Source organism: Sceloporus occidentalis, unplaced genomic scaffold, assembly GCF_023333645.1.
Source record: "Sceloporus occidentalis isolate IW3139 unplaced genomic scaffold, rSceOcc1.0.p SCAF_1, whole genome shotgun sequence".
NCBI lineage: Eukaryota > Metazoa > Chordata > Lepidosauria > Squamata > Phrynosomatidae > Sceloporus > Sceloporus occidentalis.
The window spans coordinates 169,678,514-169,700,054 of record NW_028316981.1 but is presented as its reverse complement, the minus strand read 5'-3'; the positions used below and the strand labels follow the sequence as shown (position 1 = coordinate 169,700,054).

Sequence of the window (21,541 nt, the reverse complement as noted above, 5' to 3'; positions counted from 1 at the left end):
GTTAGATGTTGGATAAATGCTGGAGGTGGAATTTTAGCCTTGTTAAAATCACTAGGAGTTTTTAAACAGTGGCTTTCAGGGTGAGATAGCACTTCTTCTTGTTAAGAGAAACATGCAGATCACATCTACAGAATTAACTTTCCTTGAAGATTTTCCAGGGTATATTGGGCAGGTTGGTGGCACATGGCTTGGACTAGAGATCATTGTTCCTTCCAGACTCATGAGCCTCTTCCTAGCTGTGATTGGCGATGGGATACCCTAAAGGCACCAGATTCCATCTGATCTTGAAAGCTAGGCAGGGGTCACCGTGGTAAATACTTGGATGGGAAACTGCCAACGAATACCAAGTGTTGCAGGCTGTATTTCAGAGGAAGAAGCTGGCAAAACCACCTCTGAGTATTGCTTGCCTAAGGAAACGCTATGAAACTCATGGGTGAGGCACACACACACATGCATTTCCAACATTTTACTTCATTGTGAAGTCAGAGGCTTTCATGGCTGGCATCCATAGTTTTTTCTGCTTTTTTGGGGCTATGTGGCCATGACCTAGAAGAGTTTATTCCTGATGTTTCACTAGCACCTGTGGCTGGCATCTTTATCTTCTCTGAAGATGCCAGCCACAGATCCTTGCAAAGCGTCAGGAATAAACTCTTCTAGAATATGGCCACATAGCCTGAAAAATCCACAAAAACTATTTTACTTCATTCTCTCTCATTCCCACACTACCTCACTTTTTTACCCTTCCCACATTTTTGGCTAATTCCAAGTGGGAGCCAGGGAATTGGAACAGCTTGTTCACAGTATAGGCTGCCAATGCCTATAGGCATGATGTTGGGATAAGAGGCACAACAGTGTCCATGTATCTGAGTGATTTGCTCCCCCATGGTTCATAAACTTCTTGCTTCACCTGCATACCTGGCACTGCAGTAAGTATGAGCATCTCCCTTGTGGGCTGCCCAGGGCTTGGTGGATCAGAGGCCATGGAAGCCTGGCCAAGAGGAGTGATTAGTCTGGCAGTGGGGTTGTGTGTGGCTTTCTTTCCTTGCAGTACAGGTTGAGTCTCCCTAATCCAAAATACCTGGGACCAGAAGTGTTCTGGATTTTGGATCCCCTCCCCCAGATTCTGGAATATTTATACACATAGCCTGAAGGTAATTTTATATGTAATATTGATAATAATGTTGTGCATAAAGAAATGTTTGTGTACATGAAATTGTCAGAAAGCAAAGGTGTCACTGTCTCAGTCTCCATGATGGAAAATTTTGGATTTTGGAGTATTTTGGATTTCAGAATTCTGGGTAAGGGAGATTCAACCAGAATATGGCTTGATTTCTTTGTGTCAGTTGTTAGTAATCACTGTTTGCTCAAGTCGTCTTTGTGGAATATGCAGTCTCTTTCTCACGACACATTTGGGCTTGAATTCTGGAGTGCAGGTTCATTTGTCTATATGTCTTTTTAGAAATCACAAGTTGATTTCTTTCTGCTGCTAGCTGGCTGGCTCAACACTCATAATGCTGAGTGAAAATGAGAACACAACTTTGGCTGGGGAATTTTCAGAAGACTTGGATCATTTAGATTGACCCTCTAGCGCTTTATCTACAGTTCCTGCATTTATCTTCTCCCCTCCTCTTTGTTTATTCTTGCCCTCCAGGTGGTGTGATACTGTATGTGGGCTCAACGGCTGGCTCAAGCCCCACACCAGGCAGCCCTCCCAATGGATATCTGGTGCCTTCACCCCAACATTCGCTGCCCTCCTCCTTGGAAGAGCTGACCCTTACTGAGATTGGGGCCATCAAACCTCAGCAGGCCAGCTCCCCTTCCTCGCCCAAGGTCGCCTTCCAGTTCCCTGAAGGGATTCGCTACCCCGCCAAGGGCCAGTCACCCCCAACACAAAGCAGGGTGCCTGCTGCCAAACAGAATGGAGCCACTGGCACCTTTACTAGTAAGTAGCTTGCAGGGATGTAGCCAAGGGGGGGGTTCTTGGGGTCTGGACCCCCCCTTCCATTAGAAAAATGAATGGTGTGTGCTGCTGTACCGCCGCCGCACCCAAGCCCCATTATAATGGTGGCACTTAGTCTGGACCCCCCCTTCCTAAAATCCTAGCTACGTCCCTGTAGCTTGGAGTCCTGCCACCTTGTCTGTTTAATGGAACTGGAGTGAGGGTGGGGAACAAAGGTAAAGGGAGATCAGTGATGGAGTGAAAGACAAACACCTAGGACTCTTCCCCCCTGATCCTCCATTCTTTGCTTTCAAGACAACAGAATGCATAAGGAAAAGCTTCCCAGGCCCTGAGACCTGATGATGTTACAAGCGCATTGTCACCAGGAGAAGTTCTAGTGACTTCGTTATATTATTATTATTATTGTATTTATTTGTATCCTGCTCTTTTCCTGGGAACCAGAGTAGCTCGCAATATTAAAAGAACAGAACAATTAAAAACAGAGAAAAGTGACTGTAGCTTACACCTGCTTGTAGTCAACATAGCCAAAGGTGAAGGTGCTGTTGAGAGCTGTAATCCAACAGCATCTGGCAGAGACCTAAGTTGCCTGTCCAGATTTAAGTTACCTTTACAGCTACTGCATGCATAAATATATTGCCCTGATGTTGCCCTCATTTTAAAGATGAGAAGAAATGCTTTTGATTCAGCTAAAACTCCACCTCTAGCAATTCTTATCCTTCCCTTGAAATATGGATTGCAGCTTCTCTGGAGCTGAAACTTTTACACTGGCCACTGCTATGCTGGCTAAAGATGATGGAAATTGTAGTTCACCAAAAGGCTGTTGTAAGCATTTGGGAAGTTAGGAAGAGGAGAAGGGAGGATTCCTGGGCTGGTGGAGCTCTTACCAGAATGCTTTTCTCCCCAAACAGAGACAGGTGGGATGGTGTTGCTCTGCAAAGTCTGCGGTGACATTGCCTCAGGTTTCCACTATGGTGTCCATGCTTGTGAAGGTTGCAAGGTAAGGTTGATCTTTCTTCTCCTAACCGGCCCCCCCTCTTTATTTTATATCAGTATGTCGACTAGAAACTATTGGGATTTTTTAAAACACTGAAGCTAAGATTCTCAGGATAAAGAATTTAGTACTTACAGTATTATTAAATTCTCCTTTCATACAGTAGAATTGCAGGGATGTAGAGTACACACAGCTCTTGGTCTTGGGGGTGTTTTCTTATGTTTCTGGGTCATGTTGTAATAAATCTAGTTCTCTGCAAATTCTGCATGAACTGATTTGCTTCTTCAAGCCATGGTAGAAATAATTAATCTTCAATCTTCTTTTGCTCTTCTTGAAAGGCATACTGAAATATGCCACCTGGCAAAGTATTTGCAGGGTTATGACAGTAATAAAAATAGTCTGGGAACATAAGATATGCTTTAGTTATTTTCCTTCTGACAATTTGTGCTTATTGTGTAAATCAGCTATCCAACTAGCTCCCAGGGATTTAGAGAGAATAAAATCACTGTAGGCTTTCTAGAATTAATTATGACTCCTTTGGCCAAATTGTAGCCAAATCTGACCAAACACGCACTGCTTCAAGACAAAGAGCATTTCCCGGTTTTACATACAACTTCACTAGAACAAAAACTCCAGAATCAGTATGAACTCTGACAGGGTAAGACTAATAACACCATTGTTAAGTAATTTTCTAGGAAGGACCCTGCATTGGTATTTGAGATATCTGCTAAAGTATGCTGTAAAAAGAGTAACAGAAAAGGTTGCATATAAAATCAAAAATTGTAGGGCTATATTACAAAATTGACAGTATTATTGTGAGCAGATAAGGATTAAAAATCTCTAAACAAGGGATTTTATTTGAAGAATAAAAGGAGCACCTTAGCAGCTGGTTTAGATAGTGCTGTTTTTGGTACTATTAAGATGATATTCATGCTTTTAAAATATATATCTTGATCGTATGAAAAATATATATTGATTGTATGAACTCTTGGAGCCTTATTACATGTCAAAAGCAAGCCAAGATGCAGCAAGAGAGAAGTGGGTTTCTGCTTATCTCTCCGCATGCTATCATAGCACTTCTCTTTCCAGAGGGAGGCAGTTGTAAAAGCGTGTCTTTTATCAAACGGATTGTTCCAGCCCAACAAAAGGCATAGTTTTATGACCATCACCCTTGGGAAGAGAATGGAAGTGCTTTGAGGGAACATGGAGAGGTAAACAGAAAGCCATTTCTCTTTGGCTGCATGTTGGCTCACTTTCGATATGCAATAAGGTTCTTAGTCTTGTATGCGTTGGTTCTTCCTGTTCACTGACCTAGTTCTAATCTGATTCTGTTCACCAGGGGTTCTTTCGCCGGAGTATACAGCAGAATATCAACTACAAGATGTGTGTGAAGAATGAAAACTGCATGATCATGCGGATGAATCGAAACCGCTGCCAGCATTGCCGGTTCAAGAAGTGCCTGGCAGTGGGCATGTCAAGAGATGGTGAGCATCTTTGGAAAACCAGACCCTGCTTTAGGTGGATGAGAGAGGCCTCAGGGACAACTCTAATGAATATCTTTAAGTTGACAGTCCAGAGCTACAGATCTCTCTTGATAACAGACCTTCCTTTGGCTTTCATTCAGGTGCAGTAGAATTAATTGAGCAATGTTAAAGTACACTGAAGTGTGCTTTCCCTCAACAGCTAGTAGGCAGAGTGGTTTGTTGATTATATTGATGGATTGATCACATTTTTAAATTGCCCAATTACCAAAGTACTCTGGGGCCTCTGTACAAATCACAACCTATGTATAGAGTTGAAGTCAGGCTACAATAAAAAAAAATCAGACAAAAGTAAAATAATACCAGCACCATCAGGGTACAATATAAGCAAAAGGAAAACTGGTTTGCTAGCCTGTACTATAAAAGACATTCTCCTAAGAAATGGCCAGTGGAATGGCTGAGAAATAAGGGGAAGGGGATGAGTGAAATTGGAGTGGGATAGTACCTAGGGATGCTCTATCATTCATGTGTGTACATAGTGAGGCAAACCTTAAGGCAGAAACAGTCAGCAGCAGCTGCTGCCTCTTGAGGGTACAGTGTCAGCAAATCCTTAGTTGATAAATGGAACCCTGGGCTGATTTATGCTTCTGAGCCAAGATTTCCAGAGCAACAGAGATGTGTGTGGGAGGAGACACCCATTCCTGTAGAGCAAGCCATATCCTTTGATTAATGGTCACAGCAGCTCTCCTGAGAACATGATCGATGTTCTCAGAAGCCCAAGAAGCTAGTTGCTAATTTTGGCTTTGGGAGAGCATTGTGAATTTTGGAGCAGGTTTTGATCTGACTTCCCTCGCTTTTCGGGGGAGGAATTGTGCCAACAAACAAACAAGCAACCCACCCAGAAATCATTACCATCTTCTAGGTAGCAAAAGCAGCACTGTACACTTGTATGTAAGATAAGGTCCCTGATTCTTTTCCTTGAACTTGAACTGATGTGGAAGGAGGATGCAGTTGTTCTTGTCTCTCCACCTCACTCCATCACTTTTAACAACACTGCAACAGTGGCAGGGAGAATCTGAGGGACTTTCAGTGTCTCCCACAACAATATAGGAGCAATGAGAAAAGCTGACCCTGATGAAATCTCCCATTACTATTGATTAATTGGCTACTGAGTTGACCCTGCTGAAATCCTGCATTGCTATTTTTAAATGGTTCTTTTAAGCAGCCCCTCCCTGTGGCACTCAGATTTTCCTGCCATTTTCCTCCTGCTGCAGCTGTGCGCTTTGGACGCATCCCTAAGCGGGAGAAGCAGCGCCTGCTTGATGAGATGCAGAGCTACATGAACAGCCTGAATGAGGCCCCCATGGATGTTGGTCTGAGCCCAGAGACAGATAATGCCCCACCACCCAGCCCAAACGCCCAGGAGGAGGAGGCCATCAGTGCCATCTCAAGAGCTTACCGTGACATCTTTGTGAGTGGCCAGGACCGCCTTGGCAAGCACGGTGGATCCCCTGGGAGTGAGGCCTGCCCCTTGACCAACTACAATGAACAGCAGCAACTTAACAACTCTTACAGCTATGGGCAGCAGTATGAGTCGGCCACCCTGCGTCTGTCCAACTACAGCCCTCAGGAGCCATCAAGTTACGTGGACAACAATCCCCGGTGCTTTGGCAATGAGATCTTCCAGGCTCAGCAGGCTGGCTATCTGCACAATGCTGGACGTTACCCAGCTTTTGAGTACAACTATCCTGAAGCCAATACTCCAAGGGGCTGCCCCTGGCGGGGAACAACCAGCAGAGGCATTGTAAGTACCCAGTATAGTTTATATATATTCCAGTGAGAGCCAGTGTGGCGGTAGTGCTTTCAATGCTGAACTAAGACTCTGAGAGACCAGGACTTGACCAGGGAAACCCATGGGGTGACCTTGAGCAAGACCCATGCTCTCAGTTTTGGAGGAATGGCAAATCCTCTTTGAACAAATCTTTTTAAGAAAAACCCATGATAGATTAGCCTTGGGGTCTTCTGAAGTAGGAAACGATGTGAAGGCACAGAGTAGCAACAACAATATATTCCGGCCTGTTATTGTTATTGTTGTGTGCCTTCAAGTCATTTACTACTTATGGCAACCCTAAGGTGGGGTTTTCTTGGCAAGATTTGTTCAGAGATGGTTTGCCATTGCCATCCTCGGAGGCTGAGAGAGTGTGACCTCCCCACAGTCACCCAGTCAGTTTCCATGGCAGAGCTGGGATTTACATCCTGGTTTCCAGAGTTCAACACTCAAACCACCATGCTGGCTCTTATTGTGATGGCTGTGACACCTCATTGCTGGGCAGAAAACCTATGTGTTTGGGGGCAAAATACCTGTTTCCTACAAAAGTTCAGGACAAGTCTAAGAGTTTGGTTTAAAAATTGATCATTTACTGAATTGTGGCTGAGGAAAGCCTGCAGCTTGTAATTTTGGTACCAGGCAGCTACCTTGATAATTTTGCTGCAGAATTTCCGAAACTTCAGGTTTCTAAACCCTTGAGTTCCCTCTAGTGTAAAAATGGTAGTATGGCAATGAAAATAAACTACATTGCCTGATAATGTTATCTAAAAATATTTAAATCTGTGAACTGATTTGGGAAGCAACAGGACAGGTTAACCAGATGTCCTCATTTTTCAGGACATGTCCTACAGTTCAGCCTTCTGTCCAGTAGAAATTCGAAAATGTTCTCCATTTTGAGCATGCTGAGAAGTATGAATTTATATTAGTCTTTTTAGCTTTTATTTTACAATGTCCTACATTTTTCTTGAATTCCCTACATTTTATGGTGCCTTGTCCTCCTTTGCAATTATGACTCCCTTCCACAGCATGACTAGTAAATGAAGCACATAAATGTTAGGCTTCCAGGCAACCAAGATCCAAAACACACTGCAGAAGTAATCCACTTTGAGACTGCTTTAACTGCCCTGGCTCAATGTTAGGGAATCCTGGGAACTGTAGTTTTGTGAGACACTTAGTCTTCTTTGAGAGAGAGCTCTGGTGCCACAGCAAACAACAAATCCCAGGATTCCCTACCACTGAGCCAGGGCAGTTAATGCGGTCTGAAACTGGATTATTTCTGCAGTGTGTTTTGGATCCAAGAGTCTTAGTAATTTTCTTTTAGATATTACCCATTTGAATTGAACCAGTAATATTCAGGGGTATCCTATGTATTTTCCCAGCCACAAACCAATATTCTGTACAGCCCCCTCTGAGGTCTCATAACACCAGATTATATCAATTCAGATTGAAGGTGGAGGAACACACATTCTGAAAACTTCGTAGGCACTGGACTCAGGAGAGGGCAGAAAGGGGGCCCTTTCATTCTTCAACCAGTATCCTGGAGCATTGGGCTGAGGAGCTATAGCTCCCCAAAGTAACTTTCCCAAGCTTAGTCCCAGTGAATCCTGGCTCGGCCATGAAACCAACTGGCTGAACGTGGGCAAGTTGCACTCTGTCAGCTGCAGAGGAAGGCAGTGGCAAACCTCCTCTGAACAAACCTTGCCAAGAAAAACCTGTGATAAGTTTGCCTTAGGGTCCCCATAAGTCACTCATGACATGAAGGCACACAACAACAATAAAAGTCGCAGCCCATCCTTCAAACCACTTGTAAAAAGTTGTGTTCCTTCTCAGTAGGGTTCTTGGAAGTAGAAAACAACAACAACAGATAACCAGGGTTGTGTATCCAGAATGGGCAGACAGAAATAATGATTTTATTAAACACCTTCCTGCCCATAACCCATACTTTCTTTATACCACCCCATCGTATATACCTTATTATTGACAACTACTTACAACCTACTTGGACTGTGTTTTGATCATGTAGACCACACATCATGCAAGTGGTGGTGACAGGATGTTCTAGAAAACAAGTGACTGTCTTGTTAGATCAGGTCTATTGTCTGGGGTTCTGGTTTGACCCAACTTTCCTTCCTTGTTGCAATGCAGGCCTGTCCTCTGAATGCCACCCCCTACTGTAGCAATGGCAAGAGCAGTCAGCAAGTGTGGGAGGAGTTTTCTCAGTGCTTCACGCCAGCTGTCAAGGAGGTGGTGGAGTTTGCCAAGAGCATCCCAGGCTTCCAGTCGCTCTGCCAGCAGGACCAAGTTATGCTGCTCAAAGCAGGCACTTTCCAGGTCAGTTGCTCTTGCTGCGTGTTCCTCACAGATACAGCCAGAGTACATTCTTTACTTGGGCAGCCTAAATTCTGTGCAGAGAATAAATTATGCAGATTGAGCCAAGCTGTGTATCTGCTCTTAGGTCAAGGTTGAATTTTATCTGGAACTTTTCAGTTTTGGGGCAGAGCTGGGATGTTAGATGGCAAGGCCGCAGAGAGCAAAAGGAATGGTACTTGTGGGTAGCCTTACTCCCACAGTTACCAGTGCTAGACACAGATGTGTAGCTACACGTGTGGCAAAATGTGGCATTGCATCTCAAATAAGAATTTCAATTAAATTTTCCTTCAATCTCCAAATTTCTAGCATTACAGTAACATTATACCTGGGTCGTTCATTTATAGATGCAGTTTAGGCATTCAAAGAATGGGGACAGGAAGAATTACTAGGGAATCCAAACACAACAAATGCAAGAGTTCTAGGTGTGAACGGTTTTCAGTGTTTCACTCTCTGCTATGCTAAAAATTTGGAGATTAAAGGAAAATGTCATTTGGGGGGAAGAATTCTAATCCTTACTGGCAAAGTCCTTTTTTTTTGTCCCTTGCCCACTGTATCTACAGGCCTGGAAAGATTTGCTTTTTCTCTTTTCTCCCACAAATGAAAATGTGCAATATAGTCAGCCCTCTGTATCCATGGATTCTTTATGCATGGATTCAAGCATCTATGGCTTGAAAATATTCAAAAAATGTATGAATTCCAAAAAGCAAACCTTGATTTTGCCATTTTATATAAGGGAGACCATTTTACTATGCCATTATATTTAATGAGACTTGAGCATTGATGGATTTTGGTATCCATGGGGGTCCAAAAACCATACCCCAGTGGATACCAAGGGCCCACTGTATCATTTGATGTGTGTTACACTCAGACTCAAGAAGCACACTTGCCTTTAACTCAGCAGAGGAGTAAATTTTGCCATAACTAAGCCATGAATTACTTCAGGTGGAGGGCTTTTATTTTATTTCCTGAGCAATTTGCCCAAATATTGCCTGAGCTTGAAGTAGTAGCAGTGCCTCATCTCTTTCCTTTTTTTTCTGTCTCCAGGTGTTGATGGTGCGTTTCTCTTCCCTGTTTAGTCCCAAGGAGAAGGTGGTGACCTTCTTGAGTGGAGAGACCTATTCACTCTGCAGCTTACGTACCATGGGCATGGGCTCTCTGCTGGATGCTATGTTTGAGTTCAGTGAGAAACTCAGCTCCCTAGGCTTAGATGCACAGGAAATGGCACTCTTCATGGCTGTGGTCCTTGTCTCAGCAGGTGAGAATTGTGGGCTCTACCATAGTAGTATAACTGGGATTGGGTTTTGTAGGGATAGGAAATGATGCATCCCAGCTTTGATAAGAGTTTCTTAAAGTTTAGTTAAAACATAGATAAGTTAAAAGGCAAGGGATGCGGTGGCTCAAGTGGTTAAGATGCCAATTCTGATGATCAGAAGATCTGAAGGTTGGCTGTTCGAGGCCTGAGTGCTGCATGGTGAGGTGAGCTCCTGTCACTAGTCCCAGCTTCTGCCAACCTAGAAGTTCAAAAGCAGGCAAATGCAAATAGATAAATAGGTACCACTCCAGTGGGAAGGTAAACAGTGTTCTATGCAGTCATGCTGGCCACATGATCACAGAGTAGTCTCTGACAATGCTGGCTTTTCTCAGACATGACTTGACAACCTTGTAAATGGGGAATACCTTTATCTTTACCTTTAAGTTAAAAGGCAGCCCATGTGCCTTTTATGGTGCCCTTGCCTTCCAATTTTTAGCCAAGATAGAGTTCTTGCATTTGTAGTGTTGGACTCCCAGCTCGGTCATAAAACCTGCTAGGTTACCTTGAGCAAGTTACACTTTCTCAGCTTCAAGGGAAGGCAATGGGAAATCCCCTCTGAACAAACCTTGCCAAGAAAAAAACATGATAAGCTCACTTTAGGGTTGTCATAAGTTGGAAAAGACTTGAAGGCACACAACAACAACAGAGTTCGGCTGTTCCTCCACAATACTCTAGAGGTGTGACTGGCAGGAGAAGTGGGTAAAGGGCAGGCTTCGTTTAGGCCTAAGAAAGGCTTGCTGAAAAGTGTTTTATTTATTTATTTATTTAAAGGATTTAAATCTGCCTTTCTCCCACAATGGGATTCAAGGCGGGTTTATGTAAATTTAAATAAATGTAACTTCTGATTTTTGGGGAGGAGGGAGGCCTCCTTGGGTCTAAAAAAGGGCCAGGAGGACCTGGAAATGGCCAATCTGGCGTCCTGAAGTTTAAGGGGGGGGGAGTTCAGTTGGCCATTAAAACACACACACACACACACGATAATTTGGAGTATTTAGTGTTTTGTCTTGTTTTTAACTGTGGGTAGGGAAAATTAAATAGATAACCTGTGACAACAAATCTTGCTAAGAAACCCTGGTGATAGGGTTTCCATAAGTCAGAAAGGACTTGAAGGTACACAGCAATAACAATTTAGGACAGTCGCTGAATTTGTACAGAGAGAATTTCCCTCAGCCCTGTGTAATGCAGCCAACCTGTCTTTCACACACCTAGGATTAAAAAGCAGGGCTTCCAGGCAGGAGACAGTGGGTTTCTTGCTCTTTCCTTCTTACACATGGAATCAATCATGCAAATTTAAAAGAAATTATGTAGATCTACTTAACTTACATTCTGTGTACAGCTTCCACATTCCACCTTTTCTTGCTTTGAAATTTTGGACTAAGTATGGAACCAAATTTTCTTATTTTTAAAAATGTTTAATTGTATTTTATGTCTGCATTATAATGTCATGATGTCTCTTGCAACTGAGTATGACATCGACAATCAAATAAAAATTGTGTCTATTTTAATCCATCCCTCCCCATACTTTTCCTGAGGAAATAAACCCTCAGAAAAGCCTTCTATTCTCGGTGTCCTGCTTCTGTCAGTTTTAACATCTTTGCTTTGGTCCTCAGATCGCTCTGGCATCTCTGACGTAGATGCTGTTGAAATCCTGCAGGAGACTTTAATCCGGGCGTTGAGAACTCTAGTAACAAAGAAGCATCCAGATGACTCCACACTTTTCCCCAAGCTGCTTCTTCGTCTCCCCGACCTAAGAACCCTCAACAATCAGCATTCGGAGAAACTCCTTGCCTTCCGGATCAACCCTTAAGCACACTGTTTCTTAAGCCCTAAGAAGTTTAGGGGAAGAGAGGAGAAAATCAACCATCAAGAAAATTTAATGCATTGGGACTAAATTTTCTCTTGCAAAAAATAGCGATGATGAGAGAAGAGGAGCAGAAGGGATCTGGCAAGGCGGGGAGCCCATAGCCCATCGCAGCTGGGATCTGCTAGAGCAGATCCCTCCCTGGTGAGGAGATCAGATGCAGAAAGAAGGGCCTGCGTTTCCCAGATAGCGCTCTCCGTGGCGCTGTGTGGATTGAAGATCATTTATTTGCTAGAGGAGATCAAGCAAATGAACTGGACATAGGGACTGTGTTGTTTCTAAGTGTGTGTGTATATACAATCTCTTTCTTTCCACATGATCTTGTCTTGATGTTGTATTCTGTATATAAGGACACCAGGTGTATTGTACATAATAATTAACATTGGTAGCTCTTCAGGACAGGAAAATGCAGGCCATCTTGAAAAGGCAATTATTGAAACGTAGTTTCCTTCCTTAATCTGCATGCTACCATTAGCACCAAGTCTCCAAGTTTTCTTTTTCTTTTTAGCCTCTGATCCCTTTGCTGCTTTTTCCTGAAGAAGGGATAAGTGCACATGGGCTAGGTGCTAACACTGTATCTTAAGACATTCTATATATACTGCAAATTTTACTGGGTAGGTGTTATATTCAGATGTGAAGTAGAACTACTTGGGCCAGTTTTCCACCTCAGTCTCATCCCTACAACTGAGCAAGTGGGGCCACAATTCTCTTTTTGTCTTGTCTGATGTGAGTGTCTATATCTATAGAGTATATAGAGTATATGTATATATATTTTGTAAATGTTTAAAACAAACAAACACACAAAGGGGCTTCCATCAGTTTGTAGGTAGAGTTGCACTCTCTGAGATGGCTGTGACATGCTGTTCAGGCCGAAAGTAGAGAAAGGATGTGGAGATACTTAGTTGGATTGGAGGGCAGTTTCTCAGAAAGAGTACATGGAAGGAGTGTGAGAATCCTTGGAAGTTTGCATCCAGACTTTGAATCATCTAGGCTCCTTACATGTCAGGGAAGTTTTAAGAGAAACCAGCAACTGTTAGTTCAGCCATTAGGAAGAAAGGGCTAAGTAAAGTAAACACTCCTAATGCCATCCTGCCCAACCGTACCGGTTTCTTCCGGGCAATGGTGCTTTTTTATTTTCCGTGAAGGATGAAGCTATGAGTACTCTCTCTCCCAGGGTTCTAGGACCCAGCATCCCATCCTGACCTCTAAATCAAAACCCCTTCTAGGACAGGGCATAAAATTCCCTTAGTCCTGGCTGTTTCCAAGCTGCCTTCTATTACATTCAACCCCATCTTTATTCCAGAGTTTCAAATATAATCCCGGACTTTTTGCTAATTACTCTTTCCTAATAATCCCAGAAAGGGATAGAGATTGACCTGGAAGGACTCATTCCAGCTTCTTCTTGCTCGTTCATAATCTTTGGGGCTGTGTGTTCTGCGCACTTTATAATAAAATAATAATGATAATATTTTTTTGAAAAAGAAACCCAGATTTCTGTGCCATGAAATGCCTAAATCTGTGTGACCTGGATAAATAATGCAAATTTAGACAAACATATTGTTTGTTTACTCTGCACAATTTATTCTGCTTCCAGTTGTCTTGAAAGGAGTAGGGAAGCACAGAAGCTACACAGAACACTGGAACACCCTCCGTGGATCTCTAGAAGTTTATCTGAGCCCTCATGTGGACTTCCCAACTCCCAAACTGCATGTGATGGTGGCAGCCCCATGTGTAAAGTGTATGCATGTGATTTAGAGCACCACCAGGCCAGATGGGAAAGTGGTATAGAATACCAATCCCTTCTCACTTGCTGCTCTTGGCCCCACAGTTCATTTCCCCCAACCTCTGGGCTCCTCCAGTACCAGCTGAGAAAAAAAGTGCCTGTGGGAAAGAGCTGTGCAGAGGAAAATGGCAGGAGGTGGGGTGGGATGGGAAGTTCCTCACCTCTCATGGTGTGCCCTTGTAGCACTTTATACCCTTCTTTTTTCTGCTCTGCGTGTGAGCTGTGTGGCACACTTTTGAGAGGGGACGGACAGGGGATGGCGCTATCATCATCCCATACACTAGTTTGGGACCTGGGATTTTACTTGGCAAAGACTAGCTTTAAAAAAAATTGTTGGCCATAAAGGCTATAAATTTGCTTTTAAAAAAATAAATAAAATGAAAAGCTGAGATTTGCAGAATGCTGAATTGTGTGACAGATTCCAAATTCTGTACAGGGAGAATGGAGGATTTGTAGAAACATGGATTGTACAAAGCTTTAACTCTGTCGATCCAAAAATATTAAGAACCGGTTTTCTCAGCTGTCATTTGTAAAACATTCATATATGTATATATGAGAGTTCTTACAAATGACACACACATACACACATATGTATGAATGATGCCAAACATGGGGTAGAGGGAGAGGTTTGTAAAGTAGATGACCAAAAAGGGGGCCAGGCTCTCCTTTCTCTCCCCAGTAGGATCCCCCAAGTTTCCCATTTTGGCTGTGATCAGCCCTGTCCTGTTCTCCACATTGATACATATCAGGGTTTTTTCATCCCAGTTACAGGAGCTCTCATAGCACGTTTCGATCACCCTCCTGTGTTGCATGATGTGGGGCGTATTTGTGTTCTTTGCAGGGTGGGAGGGACACTGTTGCTACTGTTGCTGCTGCTGTTCAACACTGCTTTTAAATAAAACCAAACATTGCACTTTTCTTAGAAATCTAGAGAGAGAGAAAATTTATGTATGTTTATAACAAAGAGTTCCCTCCCTAAACCGGAGTATATTTGCTGCAAAGGGAAAATAGAGAGGATTTTACTTGCTGCTGCTGCTGCTGCTGTTGCTGTTGCTGCTGCTGGGAGTCCAAAGGACTCACAAAAGATACCGACAAGGAAAGAAGGAATAGAGAGAGAGAGAGAGAGAGTTTATTTTTTTGTCTAATATTGAAGTGCAATAAATTAAAAATAAAATAAAATACTCAACAGTGAGACAAGTGTCTGTCATTCTTGTTGTTGGTATTGCACATCCAGGTCCATGATGAGCCTTGGTTCAGGCTTTCATGGGAATGTCAATTCTTGTATTTCAGATAATACAAGAGCCCAACTCGACCAGGTCAAAAGCTAATATCCTATTTCCTAGAGGCCAGGCCTACACAATGCATCTGAGAAACTACAACCAAGACATGAATGCAGTAGCTTTTCTGCACTGCCACTACCCAGCTGATGGTACTCAGGGACATACTGTCTCATCCTGAAGGCTGAATACAGCCCATTGTGGCTAGTGACCATTGCTCAGTTGATCATGAATGCATCTAATCTCAAGGGCTGAGAAAGACCGTTCTCCGACTGAAAGAGCTCTGGGGAGGTGCTGCCTATGGTAAGTAGAGCATTCTAGGCTACATTAGCCAGTCCAATATAAAATGTATTACCCTGGATCCTTAACAGCATGAACGTGGGCACCACCTCCTGAACTTTTAATCATGCTGGGTGTTCCCTTTGGCTTTTGCCAACAACTGAAATCAAGTAATAAATTAGCACTGATTTTAGAGGCTCTTAAAACATGATCTAGTTAACTCACCATAAGTCACTATATCACACCACTATTTGATTTAGGTTTCTGGCTTCATCAGCACAAACAAAAGCACATAGTAGACTTCTTAAGTATTCAGGATAGTTTATTTCTGCTGTCCACATGTTGCCTCTATGTATGCATTACCCAAAGAACAGGTGGGGAGGATTGAGGGGGGGGGGGGTCCCCATCAACTGTTATCAATACTTTAAATGTTTGGGAAAACTTTGCAAGAGACTTGAGTAACCTTTGGACCATGTTCACCAATGTATGCCAATACTAATTGAGAAGACTCCAGGTCTTGGGTGAATCAAGGAGGTTTTATAGTGGTCCTTTATTATCTACTGAAGTTTGGTTCCAGGACCCCTCGTGGATACCAAAATCCAAGGATGCTCAAGTCCCATTAAATACATTGGCATAGTGAAATGGTGTCCCTTATATAAAATTGCAAAAAACAAGGTTTACTTTTGGAATTTATATTATTTTTAAATATTTCAAAGTGCAGATGGTTGAATCCATGGATAAAACATTTGTTGATAAAGAGGGCTGACTGTTTAGAAAAATACAGAGTGCAATCACACACACAAGATAGCAATTCAAACAAACAGCATACAGAGCTAACTGAAATGGAAATATGAAAAGGGGATAATTAAGTTTTTAGGAGTTTGCAGTGGGTTATAATTACTTGTCTGATAAGAAGATCATGGCAAGTAGAGTGGCTCAGACTGGAAAGTTTGAGGGTGAAACGGAACACGGGTATATATGATGACAGTGTGTGCAGAAGTTAGGTTTTAAAACCATATTTATACCTTACAACTAGCCTTAGGCAATGGGCTGTCTGACAAGGTAACAGGACAATGGATTCATGTTTTTGCACCGGAAACATTTTGATAGGTGTTGAGGTAAAACATGCCAATCCAGTCCAAATTTGAGAAGAAAAAAATGTTTTATTTTGGTTGAAGGTCCCAGTCCACTGGCTCACTCTTCAGAGTTCCCCTGTTGCAGCTACAATGTGCTATCTCACAATCCAGAAAACATGCAGGGGTAGCTGTGTTGGCCATTTAATAAAGCTAAGTCTTGCCAAGAAAACTCTATGACAGCCTTAGGATCACCATAAGTCGGAAAAAACTTGAAGGCATACAACACAAGGCTTAACTGTACAATTAACATTATGTCCATGACCCCAAGAAATGATCTCATATTACTATATGAAAAGAGCCATATTAATATATGAAGGGCTCTTCCGTAGAAGATGGAATAAGCTTGTTTTCTGCACTTCAAGAGAATAGCATTTTTACCAATGCATTCAAACTGCATCAACCAAGATTCTGACTATCTATTAGGTAGATAATAAAAGCCATTTGAGAATAGATCAGGCTACCTTGGAAGGTGGTGGGCTCTCCTTCACTGAGGTGTTTTTTTTTTTAACGTTTCAATAATCTTTATTGAATTTTATTACATAATGCACAATAAATACAAAGATTCAACCAATAAACTTTTACCCAGTTGTTCTTCATTATCTTTACTTCCTGTCTTCAAAATGTTTCTTTGATTTGCCTTTTATTCCTTTCTTTTTTTTTTGCTTCTTGCAAATAAATCTATATACAACCTCTTTCCTGAGAAAATTAAAACTATAGCATTTTACTTTTTTACACAGTTGTATATCCATATGTATTCTCCAAATTCTCTCTTATATTTACCTATAACCTTGTTCTCCCTCCCGCAGATATTTCTATTTCTGGTCCACACATTTTTTTCCTTCTTATCCTATAAATCATTGGTATACCAGATTTTGTCCAGACACCATCTTTTTTCCAAAAATGTCACTATTTGCCTCCATTCTTTTTCAATGTTATCTTTCTTTTTGTCTTGTAATACACATGAGAGTATATCTAATTGTCTAATTTTATTCAATTTCCATAACCATTCATCTATTTGCAGTTTCTCCTTTGATTTCCAGTATTTAGCTATAACCATTCTAGCTAGTGTTACCATATACAAAATAACTCTCCATAATCTCCTCTCATCCTCTTCTTTTAAGAAATAAGTCATATTTAGTAAATATAATTCTGGTTTTTTCTTATATTTTATATTAAATATTTGCGGTATTATTTTATGTATCTCATCCCAAAATTCTTTTACCTTTTTGCATTTCCACCACATGTGGATCATTGTTCCTTTTTCCTTTTGACAGTTCCAGCAACTATCTGAATCTATTTTGAACATCTTTTTCAATCTGTCAGGTGTATAATACCATCTATTACTAATCTTTAAAATTTTTTCCTTTAGATCTTGGCTTTTGGTGAGTGAGTTCGTCCTTTTCCATGATTTTTCCGATGCTTCTAATTGTATCACATGCCCAAGATCCTTTGCCCAGTCTATCATATATTGTTTTATTGGTTCTTTTTCCGTTTCTCTTTCTCTAAACAATTTATAGAACTTTGATATTTTCTTTTCTTCCTCTTTCATTATTACTTGTCTAGTTCTGATAAATTTAATTCAATTCCCGTTGTTTTTATATCTTCCTTAAATCTGTATCTCATTTGATAGTAACTGTACCAATTAATTTCTTTTTTTTTTCTTTAGCTAATTCCTCCCTAGATTTCATAATTATTTCTTGTTTTTCATTTGTCTTTACTATATCACTATATTTCAACCAATATTTTTCTGAGTCCCATCTGTTAGTAAAGGTTTCCTGGATTGATACCCTTCCTGGTATTTTATAATAGAATTTTGTTTTGATTACATTCCAAGTTTCTATTAGTGCTTTTCGAATTGGATTATTATAGAAATCTTTATGCACCATCGCTTTATTGTACCAAAGGTACGCATGCCACCCGTAATGAAGATCTGCTCCTTCCAAATTTAATATATCTTTTTCTTATAGTTTAATCCAATCCTGTATCCAGATCATATTGCAAGCCCATCTGTATATTTTAATATCTGGCATGCCACATCCCCCATTCTCTTTCTTTTCTTTTATATTGCTCCATCTAATTCTCGCCTTACCCCCTTTCCAAATAAATCTCTTAAATTCCTGATTCCACTGATCTATAATTTTATAGTTGATACTAATTGGCAAGTTAATAAAGAGGAATAGGATTTTTGGTAATATAGTCATTTTTATTGCATATATTTTGCCAAGAATGGATAGGTTTAAATTAGACCACTGTACAGTTCCTTTTTAATATTTTTCCAAGTTATTTTATAATTATTGTCAAAAAGATTCATATTATTATTTGAGATCCAAATTCCTAAATTTTTCACTTTATTTGTCACTTCACATCCTGTTTTTTGCTTCAAAATTTCTTTTTCTTTTCTATTCATATTCTTTGTTATTATCATAGATTTCCCTTTATTGATTTTAAATCCTGATAACTTTCCATACCAATTTAATTCGTACATCACATGTTCAATATTATTTATTGGGTTTTCAAGGATCACCACCACATTATCAGCATAAGCTTGTACCTTTACTTCCTTTCCTTTTATTTTGATTCCTCTTATCTTTTGGTTTTGTTGTTGAAGTTTTTTAACAGGGGTGAGATAGCCATTTGTTAGGGATGCTTTAACTGTGGATTTCTTCATTGGCAGGCCTTGGGATTCCTTTCTTCTCTATAAGCCTATTTTGTAAAAAGTCTTCACAGTAATTCCTCCTCACTCACACCTGGGATTGAAGTCTCCTTGAAAAAATAATTTTTAAAAGCTGTAATAACCATCTTCATCACTAGAGGCCAGTGAAGGCCACAATAATACCAGTTTAGGATGTCTTGAAAGGCCAGAATGGTTAATTGTACAGTTAAGCCTTGTGTTGTATACCTTCAAGTAGTTTCCAATTTATGGTGATCCTAAGGAAAACCTATCATAGGGTTTTCTTTGCAAGATTTTTTCAGAGGGAGGAGTTTATCACACAGGAGGAATTTCTCTTAATTTTGAATGAAAAGAAAGTGGGGCCAGAACGCATTCATGTGAATTCGCTAGTTCAGCAAATTTACTTGAATGCAAACTGCGTTTGAACTGACTTCCCATTGCCTGAAAATAGCTTGCCATTGCCCAAAATTGCGTGTGGTAGTCTATCACGCAATAACGTGAAACCCCATGATTGCGTTCGGATTGCCATTGGATTATAATTCTAACTTCCCTTGCCTGATAAACTCCGAAGTTTGCTATTGGACTCCTCTGTGACTTGCTGCAGGTCACCCAATGGGCTTCATGGTTGAAACTGGGATTTGAACCCTCATCTCCAGAGTTGCAGTCCAACACTCAAACCAGTATGCCACTGCTGCTGTCAGTTTTTTGTCAATATGTTTTGGTAGGGTTTATGTTTTTTTATATATATTTTTTGCAAGCCACATTAACATAAAACAGTTAAGTCTTATACAATTTTACTTAGAAGCTAGCCCCCTTTGCATTCAATGGAACTTATTCTCAAGAATGCGTGCACCATAATGCAGGTTTTAATAAGACTACCAAAGAGATGTGCCTTGTATATACGTGGAATGGGATGCAATTTGGTATTCCAAATCTGGCAACAAAATGTCAAGCATCAGCCCTAATCCTGTACACACTAACTCTCAGCTCCTGGCTAGCTTGCTGTGTGTCTCTGTCACTCAGCTATGGCGTGCCACCACAAATGGTAAGAAAATGAAATTGGTGGTGGTGGTCAGGCACTGCTAAGTTGAACCTTTGTGACTGATGTCAGAAATGTATGACCTAGTGGTCATAAGAGCTTAAAGTTTGACATGGGTCAGACAAAAGGTCAATCTAATCCAGCATCCCATTTCCTAGAATCACCAACTGGATGCTATCAAGAAATGCACAGGGATTTTCGAACACATTCCCTGCACTGACCTGCCCTCCAAGAGTCACACCTTTTATAACAGAGAGGAACAAATTGACCTTTTTCTTCTTGTTGTTGCTGCTGTTAACTGCCCTCAAGTTGACTTCAACTCATGGTGACTCTGTGAGTGGGACACCTTCAAGCTCCTCTGTCGCCAACTGCTTTGCTCAGGTCCTGTAGGCTCAGTGCTATGGCGTCCTTGGTTGAATCTATCTATCTAATATGCAGTCTTCCTCACTTTCTACCACCCTCCACCTTTCCTAACCCTTTATCTAACTAAACCCTAATCCTAACCCTAACTAAACCCTAAACGTAAAACTAACCCTAACCCTAAAATAACCCTAACCCTTATCATAAACCTAATTAAACACTAACCATAACCCTAACCCTAACCTTAACTAAACCCTAACCCTAACCCTAACTCTAACCTTAACCCTAACCCTAACTAAGCCCTAACCTTAATGAAACCCTAAGCCTAAGCCTAACCCAAACCCTAACACTAACTAAACCCTAACACTAACACGAAGCTTGACCTAACTCTAACCCTTATCCTAACCCTAACTAAACCCTAACCCTAACCCTAACTAAACACGAACCCGAACCCTAATCTTAACCCTAACTAAACCCTAACCATAACACTAACCCTAACCCTAACCTAACCCTATTGCATATCCTTACCCTAACTAAACCCTAACCCTAACCCTAACTGAACCCTAATCCTAAAACTACCCCTAACTAAACCCTAACCCCAACCTAACCCTAACCCTCACCTAACCTTAACCCTAACCCTAACTAAACCCTATCACCATCCCTAACCCTAACCGTATCCATAACTAAACACTAACCCTAACACTAACCCTAACTAAACCTTAACCCTCACCCAAACCCTAACTATACCCTAACCCTAACCCTAATTAAACCCTAACCCTTACCTTAACCCGAACCCTAAGCTTACCCTTAACCCTTACCCAAACCCTAACTTTAACCCTAACTGTAACTAAACCCTAACCCTAAGGCTAACCCTAACCACAACTAAACACTAAGCCTAACCCTAACTAAACCCTAACACTAACTCTGACCCTAACCCTAACCATAACCCTATCCCTAACTAAACTCTAACCCTAACAATAATCCTAATTAAACCCTAACCCTAACCTTAAACAGAACTCTAACCTTAACTCTATCCCTAACTAAACCCTAACCCTAACTTTAACCCCAACACTAACCCTAACTAAACCCTAACCGTAACCCTAAGCCTATCAGTAACCTTAACCCTAATCCTAACTAAACGCTAACCATAACCCTAACCCTAACTAAATCTTAACCCCAACTCTAACCCTAAC

The 21,541-nt window shown here is 41.2% G+C and overlaps 1 protein-coding gene across 2 annotated transcripts in view; it reads left to right on the top strand.

Annotated features, from left to right (window-relative positions):
- The window catches only part of LOC149322706 (nuclear receptor subfamily 1 group D member 1-like), a 56,120-nt gene extending 41,349 nt beyond the window's left edge, over positions 1-14,771 (top strand). For both annotated transcript variants that reach the window (XM_089481807.1, XM_089481813.1), the window contains exons 2-8: positions 1,652-1,942; positions 2,869-2,957; positions 4,291-4,435; positions 5,707-6,236; positions 8,406-8,591; positions 9,675-9,885; positions 11,553-14,771. In XM_089481807.1, coding sequence (XP_089337933.1) covers positions 1,652-1,942; positions 2,869-2,957; positions 4,291-4,435; positions 5,707-6,236; positions 8,406-8,591; positions 9,675-9,885; positions 11,553-11,749 — 1,649 coding nt within the window. In that variant the 3' untranslated portion in view covers positions 11,750-14,771. The remainder of the gene's footprint in view (positions 1-1,651; positions 1,943-2,868; positions 2,958-4,290; positions 4,436-5,706; positions 6,237-8,405; positions 8,592-9,674; positions 9,886-11,552) is intronic.
- Positions 14,772-21,541: the final 6,770 nt, after the last annotated feature.